The following is an 11747-nucleotide window of genomic DNA, read 5'->3' as shown; positions in this document are numbered from 1 at the left end:
ATACACGTGGTCGTAACGGAATTTAAGTGGCGCCCACCTTTGCAAAAGAATGACACCGTGTCAATTTGCCGAGCTTTGAAAATTCCAATCTTCGAAATACCAAAAACACCCTGCTCTCTTTTTCTAAATACCCGTCGTACCATTAACACTTAATTTTAACGACTACTTAGAGACTTGAGAGAGTTTACTTGAAGCATTTAATTGGGCGCCTGGTTTTTTTTTTTTTAATTTTTAAATTTTTGAAAAACAGAAAGCAAAATTGGAAAAAATAACGGTCTAATCTAATCATTGACTAACCTTTTTAGATATTAAATATTTATTGAATTAATATTTAAAACAGTAATATTGAAAAAAGAATGATATCGTCTGATCTCATCTAGTGATGCAATTACCAAATTGTACAATTGAGAACATTTGTAACAAAAGCATGCAACAAAACAGGAAGGAAAGACATGTTTGAAATCTTATCTAAACAATAAGGACAAACTTGTCATTTCAGACCATCTTAACATTAACTCGTGTTTTAATTTTTAAAACTCCATTTTCGGCAATTTTCTAAATTTTCCAGTAATTAATGAATAAAGCCATTTAAAAAAAAAAAAAAAATCAAAGGCAGTTTTACGGCCTCTGCAACCACTTCTCTTTTGACAGGACCAAAGGCAGCATAAAAAAGCAAGCAAAAACATCTCGTGAGAGAAATGAAAAAAGTGACATTCAGAGATCTAACCGACATGGGTTGAGAGGAAAGCCGTAGCAGCTGAAGCTATAATAGAAGACTGTGAACTCCCATTTTGATTCTGCAAGTAATTGGTAAATTTTTCAGTTTTTTTTTTTTGAATTTTTTATTTGTTTCGTTACTTTTTTGTGAATGTCAATGTTCACCTAGTAGTTTTTATGTAAGGTATTGAAAATATGTGTGAATTTGTAATACACTGGAAATGTTTCAACTTTTTTATTTTTGTTAACCAATTTCTCAATTTCTTTGTTTGATCGTCTCTTGTGTATTTAACGATCAGGTTAATTGTACATATTTTGAGGTTAGGCTTTTATATTTATATTTTGTAGTTGTGTATTATAGTTGGACCTGAAGTTTATTGGTCAGGTAATTGAGTGATCTTTCAGTTTTGTTGTTTTGAGTGTTTGATCTTTTGTAGTTTTGGCTGATTTGGAGACTGAATTTGTCTTATTTTGTAGGTACAAGGAGTGAGAGATTGAAAGATCTTTTATCTATCTACCAGTTCTCAATTATCTATTTGTGGATTTGATCCATTTTTTATTACCTGAATTTGGGGTGTTGAGTGGGGATCACGTTTTGGCGTGATCAGAGTTAGACTTGGTTGGATCATGGCGAGCAGCGTGGCACAGGCGGATTCTAGACCAATGTATTCTTGGTGGTGGGATAGCCACATAAGCCCGAAAAATTCCAAATGGCTTCAGGAGAATCTTACTGGTATTACTTGTTTCTTATGGGTTTAATTTGCATTTATTTTTTTATAGATGTCTGCTTCAGTCTTGTATCTCAAAATTATGGGCATTTAGGCTTTCTTTCCATCATTTCTTTTTGAAATTTTTAGTATGAGACAGTTGTAAGTTTTATAATTCTTTATTAAGGTTATAGTATGGGATAATTGTGCTTTGAGAGAAAAAAAAAAAAATCTAAAGATGTTAAGTTATGAATGCTCTTGAAACAATTTGAAACTGTGCAGGATGTATCATGTTATCACTAGACTTTAATGATATCCTACTTATTTGAGATATCCTTGTTGCTTCTCATGAAGTTTGTTCTTGATGTATTTCCTTTTGTCTATTGATCCCTGCCTGTGATTTGATGTAAAAAATATTCTACTGTTGAAACAGACATGGATGCCAAAGTCAAACAAATGATCAGGGTTATTGAAGAAGATGCTGATTCCTTCGCAAAGAGGGCAGAATTGTACTTTAAGAAGCGGCCTGAGCTTATGAAATTGGTTGAAGAGTTTTACAGGGCATACCGTGCTTTGGCTGAAAGATATGATCATGCAACTGGGGCACTCCGCCAGGCTCATCGGACAATGGCAGAAGCATTTCCCAACCAAATCCCATTTGCTTTGGGTGATGATGGAGATCCCCGTACACCTGAGATGGTTCATGCACGTGAATTGGTTGACCCTGATGAGTTGCCGAATGATTCGCTGGGGCTCTCTTCATCTCATCTCCATGCCTTAAAAAGAAATGGAGCATTTACTGATGAACCTGATTCTGTAACAGCCAGAATGGATTTGAAACAGTTCAACGATTTGTTTGGTTCTGGAGAAGGACGAGCTAGAAAAGGCCTTGATTTTCATGATTCAGAGGAGAAAGAGCCAGCTCAAAACAATGGAAGTCATGATCTGAATCTGTCTGAATCTGACAGAGTGGGGAAAGCTGAGTCAGAAATATTAGCCCTTAAGAATGCCCTGGCTAAATTAGAAGCTGAAAAGGAAGCTGGCTTACTTAAGTATCAACAGAGTCTGGAGAGATTATCTAATTTGGAGTTAGAAGTCTCTCGTGCTCAAGAGGATTCCAAGGGACTGAGTGAAATAGCCAGCAGAGCTGAAGCTGATGTTCAAACTTTCAAGGAAGCCCTTTCCAGATTGCATGCTGAAAAGGAAACTAATTTTCTTCAATACCAGCAGTGCCTGGATAAAATATCTAACCTGGAGAAAAATATTTCTCATGCTGCAACTGATGCTGGAGAACTTAATAAGCGTGTATGTACAGCTGAAACTGAAGCTCAATCCCTAAAACAAGAACTTGCTAGAGTAGAAGCTGAAAAAGAGGCTGCTATTTTTAAACATGAAGAATGTTTGAAGATTATATCTGATCAGGAGAATAAGCTACAGCGTGCTGAGGAAGATGCCAGAAGGATCAACGATGTTGCTGATCAAGCTGCAAGTGAACTTGAAAGCTTGAAACAAGCATTTGTAAGACTAACTGAAGAGAAAGAAGCTTTGGCTCTTCAATATCAGCAGTGCCTAGAGACAATTTCTGGCCTAGAGCGAAAGCTTGCAAATGCAGAAGATGAGGTCCAAAGGCTTGGCTCTGAGTTAGATGATGAGGTTGCAAAGCTAAAGGGTGCTGAAGAAAAGTATCTTCTATTAGAGAGATCAAATCAGACTCTGCACACTGAATTGGAGTCCATGGTACAAAAGATGGGTAGTCACAGTCAAGAACTGACAGAGAAGCAAAAGGAGCTGGGAAGACTATGGACTTGCATCCACGAAGAGCGATTGCGATTTGAGGAGGCTGAAACTGCTTTCCAGACTCTGCAACATTTGCACTCCCAATCTCAGGAAGAACTGAGAACTCTGGCTGCAGAGCTCCAGAATAGGTTTCAAATTTTGAAGGACATGGAAAGTCATAATCAATGTCTACAAGAAGAAATAGAGAGGGTCAAGGAGGAAAACAAAGGCCTGAATGAGCTCAGCTTATCTTCAGCCATGTCAATTAAAAAATTGCAAGATGAGATCCTCAGTCTAAGGGAAACAATAGGGAAACTTGAAGCAGAAGTTGAACTTAGAATTGACCAAAGAAATGCTCTCCAGCAAGAAATTTATTGTCTGAAAGAGGAGTTGAATGAACTTAACAAGAAGCACCAGGCAATGATGGAACAGGTGGAATCAGTCTCCTTAAATCCAGAGAACTTTGGGTTGTGTGTGAAGGAATTGCAGGATGAGAACTTAAAGCTAAAAGAGGTCTATGAGAGTGACAGAAGTGAAAAGGTTGTTCTTTTGGAGAAGCTGGAAATTATGGAGAAACTTCTCAAGAAAAATACTATTCTAGAGAACTCCCTTTCAGATTTGAATGCTGAGTTAGAAGGTGTCAGAGAGAAGGTGAAGGCTTTAGAGGAAGTCTGTCAAAGTCTGTTGGGAGAAAAATCTACTCTTGTTGCTGAGAAGGACTCACTGATTTCTCAGTTACAGATTACAACCAAAAATTTAGAGAAACTTTCAGAGAAGAACACTTTTCTGGAGAATTCCCTTTTAGATGCTAATGCTGAACTGAAAGTATTAATGGTAAAATCAAAGAGCTTAGAAGATTCATGCCTGTTGCTTGATAATGAGAAGTCCGGTTTACTCAATGAAAGAGAAAACTTAGTTTCTCAGTTGGACATTTCTCAGAGAGGGCTAGAAGATTTGGCGAAAAGATATGGAGAATTAGACAAGAGATATTTGGGTCTGGAGAAAGAAAGAGAGTACACACTTCAAAAAGTAGAAGAGCTGCAGGCTTCCTTGGATGTTGACGAGCAAGAACACACTAACATTGTCCGTTTGTATGAAAGCCGAGTGGCCAGTATGGAATTGCAGATCAATTTTCTACAAGAAGAAGATCAACTCAGGAAGAAAGCATTTGAAGAGGAACTAGACAAAGCTGCTGTGGATGCTCAGATTGAGACTTTTGTCTTGCAGAAATGTCTGCAAGATCTGGAAGAAAAGAATTTCACCCTCCTGTTTGAGTGTCAAAAGCTCTTAGAAGCATCCAAATTGTCAGAGAAACTCATCTATACTCTGGAACATGAAAACCTTGAACAGCAGGAGGAGATTAAATGCTTGGTTGATCAAATTAAAGCAATGAGGTTGGGGCTTTATCAGGTATTAACTAATCTTGAGATTGACGTAGACTATGGGTGTGGAGCTAAGTTTGAGCAAGACCAGATACTTCTGAACCATATACATGCCAAACTTGAAAAAATGCAGCTATCTCTTTCTGAGGCCTTTGATGAGAATCAACAGTTGGTCATTGAGAAAGCATTACTTATTGCATTTATTGGGCAACTGAAACTGGAGGCACAAAATCTTGCAAATGAGAAAAACACCCTTGCTGTAGAGTTTAGGATCCGGTCTGATAAGTTGAATCTTGAAATTTCTAATGCCAAGTATCTGCTGTTGCAAAAGGAAGACGAGCTTATGGAGGCAGGAAAGATGCTGAACACAGTACGAGATGAGAAAACAAAGTTGCATAAGATAATGGAGGATATGAAGTACAAGTATGATGAAGCTAAGATGATACGAGAAGAGCAAGAGAAGCATTTTCTGAAACTATCTGAAGACTATGATCATCATATTAAGGAGACAAGTTGTATTCAGGGAGCAAATCTGAACTTGGAGACTGAACTTGGGAAGTTGCGTGAGGAACTTGAAGAAATCAAACATAGGGAGGAAAGTTTGAATCGTGAACTTGAAAAGGCAAGAAATGAGGGTCAACTGTGGGAGGCTCAAGCTGCTACATTCTTTAGTGAACTGCAAATCTGCAGGGCCTTTGAAGCAGTGCTTGAAGAAAAGAGTCATGACCTTAACAAAGCATGTGAGAATCTTGAAGACATAAGAAATTCAAAAGATATTCAGATTGACACATTGAAAGAAAGAGTTAGCACTTTAGAAGGTGAAATTGGAGGACTAAAAGCTCAGTTTGCTGCATCTATACCAGTAGTCATTTCTTTGGGGCAATATATAAGGTCTCTTGAGAATCATACTCTTGGACATAAAGCTGACAATGAAGAAGCAAAGGTAATGATAATTTATTTATCTAGTTTCTATTTTACTGTTGAAATGAAGTCTTGATGTCAAATGACATGAACTTTAAAAATTGCATCATATATACTATTCAGGTTTCACAAAATTGACTACAGATTAATGCTGCTTCAACTTTGTTTCTGATGTAATATCTGTGTTCTTGAAGCTTGATTTAGCTTTCAATTAGGATCTCTTTTAAAGTAAAACTTTTCCCTGGAAAAATAATTATCCCAACTGCTAGCTCATCCTTTTTTGGGCAGACACATTTCCTGACTGGCTTAACAACTCGTTGCAATTTCATTTGACAAAGCCTTTAGAATTGTGGTTGGGTTTGTGGGGTGCTTCTTTGGCTTTTGTCTACTGTTGTCTTAAGATGCAATTTATGTATGAAATATGTTTTTTTTTTTTTTTTTGCTTTTTATATTTATGAAATTATTTTATAATTTCAATAACATTTGCTCTAAAGCATCAATTGGTTCTCATGCAGAGCCTATCAGGACAAATATATTGTCTACTTTTAAATTTCATCTGTCAATTCACGGTTTATATTCCCATTTATTTAGGATGATGATTTGGGGAATCACCTAAAAGCTAAAAGCTGTCAACAAACAAGTGAGAATCAAATTGCTACAGTGCCAGATGGTATTGCAGAACTGCAGGATTTGCAGATGAGAATTAAAGCTATCGAAAAGGCTGTTATAGAGAAGGAAAGACTCACTACGCTAGATAACTTAAATGCCAAATTCAAACTAGAAGCTGCAATGAAACAGATTGAGGAGTTAAAATCTGGAAGCAATTCTCATCAAGCAGGTGGTCGAACATGCAAGCATCGGAAACATCGACAGTTGGAGCAAGGGGATGGACTTATTAACAATCTCAAACAGCAGAAACCAACACCTGAAATCTCTGAAGAGGGGAGTGAAATGATGACGAAAGACATTATGCTTGATCAAGTATCTGAGTGTTCATCCTATGGGAAAAGCAGAAGAGAGCACATTGATTCTGATGATCAGATGCTTGAGTTATGGGGAACTACCGACCAAGGTAGCAGCATCAATCTGAAAGTCGGAAAGACTCAAAAGGCTGCCACAGCATTAGCTGACCGCCAGATCAAATCAGTGAAGCAACAACAGAGTAAAAATCCCACTATTGAATTTTTGGTTGAGAAGGAGTTGGGGGTGGACAAATTACAGATCTCTAAGAGATTTTCGGACTCTCGAAAAGAAGGTGGAAAGAGGAAAATTCTTGAAAGACTTGATTCTGATGCACAGAAGTTGACAAACCTTCAAATCACTGTGAAAGATTTGAAGAGGAAGTTAGAGATTTCAGAGAAGGGCATGAAGGAAAAGGGAATTGAGTATGATACTGTTAAGGAGGAGCTGGATGAAGCTGAAGAAGCTATCCTGAAGCTGTTTGAGGCCAATCGCAAATTGATCACCAATGCTGAAGATGCTTCCAAGTCTTTTGATGGAAAATCTGCAATGGAATCAGTTGAAAATGGGAGTGTCAGGAGGCGCAGAATTTCAGAGCAGGCGAGAAGAGGATCGGAAAAACTCTGGCAGTTGCAGTTGGAGGTGCAGAAAATCCAGTTCATGTTGTTGAAACTTGATGATGAGAAAGAGAGCAGAGGAAGGACCAGAATCACAGAAAGGAAATCAAGAGTTCTTCTCCGGGACTATCTTTATGGCAGTGCAACAAGAAAAATCCAGAAGAAGAAGAGGGCTAATTTCTGTGCTTGTGTGCACCCTCCCACAAAGGGGGATTGAGTTAATCACTTTTCATAGGCACATAATCAGCTAGATTTTTCCTTTTTAGTGGTGCTTAGAACTCCATGTTTTTATATCTTTTAGAACTCAAGTTTTTATCTACTTAGGGAGGATCTTGTCTTCTTCTTTAGTTTTAGAGATCCTGCTGTAAATGCTAGGCATCATATAACTAAAAGAAGCTGTGTTTATTGAGCTTCTTTTTCAATCCCCTCTCTTTCATGTGTTTTTTAATCAATAATATGGGTCTCACTGGGAAACAATATTCTCAAAGGTTATGGTTATCCGAATTGTCACTTTGGTCTATGCAGTATCACTAGCCCTAGCTGTGCTTATTATATATGGCAAAATGAATGTCTGTGTTAGGATTCAGCCACATTTTCACACAAAACAGCAAACAAACCATGTAAGGGTATTTATTCAAGAAATTAAAATTTTAATTTTAATAATTTAATATAAACATATATATTTTGGTTTAGTAGTGGAATGTCAATAATTCTTTTCATTCATAAGGCAAGCCAACGTTATAAATTTAGATCCATAACTTAGAACCTGGTGGTCTTCTCAAACCCCAAGAAGAGTCCCAAACCAACACAATACTGTTTAAAACAAGGTCTCACCATGCTGGCCCATAACTTCGGACTCGGGATTTAGGATAGGTCATTCTTTCGATCTCAATGGTTCCATTTTGGTTGAAGTAGAGTTTATAATAAAATTATACATATAAGAAGTTTCATACATGAGTTCAAGTGTATGCAAAGCCCTGATAATAAGTTTCATAAACTAGGGTTATTTTTAAATGAAAATAGACATATTATGTTTTCAAAAATACCAAAATGTTTTGTTTTTTTGAATACTTCGTAAATAGTATCACACCTATCTATCTATTATTTCTAAAAAAATCGAAGTATTCTATTTTTTAATAATTCGATCACAAAAACTAGATATTCTTTCATTCTAATACGAATTTGATATAAATAGATAATTCTTATAACTAAAATAACTATAAATCAACAATAAAAACAGGTAACAAAAGAGATTTATCATTATATAATAAAATTTAAAATTTCAATTTTAAATCTTCAAATAAAATAATTAATAAGACGATGAAATAATATTTACTTAAATTAATATAATTTTAATGTATGACATCTTTAATTTTATACTAATTATTAGATGAGAATGTAAGTGAAAATAAGTTTGGAAGATTAAGTTTATTAAAGTTAAGAATGAAGATAACACGGGCATGAACTATGAATTAAGGTCTTGACTATATCAATATAAAAGAATAAAATGGGATTGATGTTTTTTTTTTAATTTCATTGGGGATCTCATCGGTTTCTTTGATTTTGTCCGGATCTTCCTTTTTCCTGCCCAAGTTTAGTCCCCTTCGTTTGCAAAGTGGTTTTTATTTTTCTCTCTCTTGCTTCCACAGTTCCCTTTCTAATTTGCCTTTCAAGACTTGACTGTTGTTAATGAAACCTATAAATATATGAGCTCATGAAGCCAACTAAAAATTGTTCAACTTGCAGCAATATCCATGACTTACGATTAAGTTGAAGTAATAAACAGATTTGAGAAGAAGCCATGATAATACTCATAGGTTTGATTTGATTCTGAGGTAGGGTCAACACGCTTCGTTTAAAGATCTGTACACTGTTGAAGGTGGCATGGGGGAGAGATATATATAATTACTTGGTTGAATTTATTGATTCTTTATCTCGAATATGCACCAGCGACCTTGTTAATGTTATGGACCAGCAGCAGCTCTATGATCTTTAAGCTCAGAATATGCATACCGAAAGCATATCCAATGGTGGGTCACTCAGAATAATGCTTTGGAAAAAAGAGAAGGACAAGAAAGTATGCAGCTCGATTAAGCTTTCTTGAGTGAAGGAGATTAGTGATAATGCAAACAAGTGGACACAGTTCCTGTGAAGCAAGCGATGGGGAAAAAAGTTTCTGAGGGAGCATGTGAAGCAGTTGAATATGTGTGATGGGAGAAGTAGTGGTTGTTTCTGTCATATTTCCTTGTGGTGTTAATTTATTTCTCTTTTTCAGATGCTTTCTTTCCTTTAATTTATTCTGTTTTATTTGTTGTTTGTAAGAAAATGAAGTTAACAGGGAGAATTTCCAAATTACAAAGAAATCTTAAGCTGAATATGCATCTATCACATGCTGAGGGGGCTTGATGGACCCAACTTCCCAAAACAACTAAGAAAAAGAGAGGTTGAGCCTCTGAACTATTCCATCAACTAACACAAAGAAAAAGTAAGTCATTGCTTGAAAGAATGTTGTCAAACTGATGCAACATTTGAAAAAACCTAGTTGCCCTATGAGGTAGTTATATATAAATTATGAAAGAAGACATTTGTACCTATAGAAACTCCAGGTTAAATTTTCATAATTTCATGGGCCAAAGCACTTATTCCCATCCAAAGATTGGTGTTTTCTAAAGTTTCTACTTTTAATTTTAAAAAACTTTTTTACTCATCTATGAACTGTTAAAATTAACTAAATTCGTTAATTTTAAAATTTTATCTATTTTTTTACACTTTAACCCTAAAAACTAACAATTTTTCTTATACTAAGATTTGAAAAGTAGCATTTTCCTTATTAGGGTATTTTTTTATATTCTTTGGCGTCCTTTTCTTTCTCTTCCTCCAATGGTTGCTCTCTCATTATCTCTGCCTCTAGACGATGCTTTATCTTCCCCAAAGAGTCTTCATCGTTCAATCTAGCTTTCGAATGGCCAGTCAAAGAGAGACATAGTGAGAGATCGACTATCAGTGGTAGAGAAAGGAGAAGACACTGGAGAATGAGAAAAAACCCTAAGGGAAAAATAATACTTTTCAAAACTTGGCATAAGGGGAATTGTTATTTGTTTGGTTTAGAGAAGAAAATAAGATAAAATTTTAGTTTATTTTTAATATTAGAAATATAATGAAGATTTTACTTTTAAAACTAACAGATTTAACAGTTTATAGGTAGATAAAAGAGTTTTTCAAAGTTTAATAATAAGAATTTGGAAAAACTGTAATTTTTTAGTATGAATAAGCCCTTTGACCTAATTTCAAGAGAAAAACTTACGTAATAGTATTATCACCTCACTTGTGTCTAATATGATAAAATTTCCCGCTAAACTGAAAAAAGGCATTAATTTTCAAAACCAACTCCTATATATTGGTTTATGAGAAATGATAATAAGTGGATAGATAAAAGAAAAAGTCCAACAAATATGTGATAACATATTTTATCATCTATCACTGAATAGTATCACCATGTCAGTAGAGTGAGGTGGTGAGACTACCCCCTTTAAATTCTTTTTCAATGTTTTAATGACCTAGATTCCTTTAATTTTCAGGCTTTTTCCCTTCTACAAGAATATGATTTCGTTCTCTGATTTCTCATCCTGCATTTCAATAATTTACAGTATTCCTTATCCTGATACTATTTATCATCTATCTTTGTATCTGGGTCCTGACATAATATTTCTAAAGTGATTGACAAATAAATATCATTGTACATTTGTTACTCACTAATCAGATTGTAATACCATTAACAGTGTTGATAAACTTAAATCGGGGCCCTGGACATTCCACGTGCAATGACACTAACTCAATCATGGCGCAGTTGGTAAGCTGATACAGTTTCAAGTGTCCCAAAAACAACTCCATTTTCAACCACAATTCTGTTATGGTAGCTAGAGCGACTTATCAACAGACAATTGGTCAACAAAGATACAGTCTCTCTCCAATACCCACCTCAAAAGCCTCATCGATCTAAAGCTCTCATGCCCTTTACATAATGGAGAACTCATTGATAGTGTCCCCCAACGTGCCCTGAAAAATTCAACAAAGTCAACCAATAACGTACGTAAAGAGAATAAAACATTTAATGAACAACTGATTTCCACGTATCATTATGATAATAAAGTAGTGTTCAATATTCAAATAATAATAAATAATATATAATTATATAAAATATAAAATTATATTTGTTTGTATATATAATATTATTAAATTTGATTCTATCCTGCATCAGCATATAATCCTATTCACCTAAGCAAAATCAGAAGTTTACAATTAGCAGGCATTTAAGTTGAGCCACAAATGTAATGTTTGTTGCATGCTCATGCAGGTTAAGTTCATTGCCGAATTTCCTGATCTAACCCAACATATACAATATGATAAGATTTAAGGCAAACTAGCCTAATCCTACACATATGATTGTATATTGGCCACAAAATTTAGAGGCAGAAGCGAGAAGGCTCCAATACAACTTGGAAGTGAGTTGTCCCTGTCGACGTACTAGAGAGTCCAGCACGCCCGTGGCCAATTAAGCTTCAACTTTTGCGAATGCGATTGCCATTCCTAATTCAGAAGGACCAGGCATTGAAAGCCACTTACTGTTACGTTAATTTTGTGGATGATTTTCCTAAAAGAGAGAAATA

General features: G+C 35.5%; 1 protein-coding gene across 1 annotated transcript; it reads left to right on the top strand.

The window, feature by feature from the left end:
* Nucleotides 1-608: 608 nt before the first annotated feature.
* Nucleotides 609-7578, top strand: LOC123211694 (protein NETWORKED 1D-like). Its single transcript, XM_044630525.1, has 4 exons — nt 609-810; nt 1195-1450; nt 1858-5525; nt 6095-7578. The coding sequence occupies exons 2-4, from the start codon at nt 1345-1347 to the stop codon at nt 7295-7297; spliced, it is 4977 nt and encodes a 1658-aa protein (XP_044486460.1). The 5' UTR covers nt 609-810; nt 1195-1344; the 3' UTR covers nt 7298-7578.
* The last annotated feature ends 4169 nt before the right edge of the window (nt 7579-11747 follow it).

The sequence above is a fragment of the Mangifera indica genome, chromosome 3, assembly GCF_011075055.1.
Source record: "Mangifera indica cultivar Alphonso chromosome 3, CATAS_Mindica_2.1, whole genome shotgun sequence".
NCBI lineage: Eukaryota > Viridiplantae > Streptophyta > Magnoliopsida > Sapindales > Anacardiaceae > Mangifera > Mangifera indica.
Note: the sequence above shows the minus strand (reverse complement) of the source record. Positions and strands in the feature narration are given on the sequence as shown.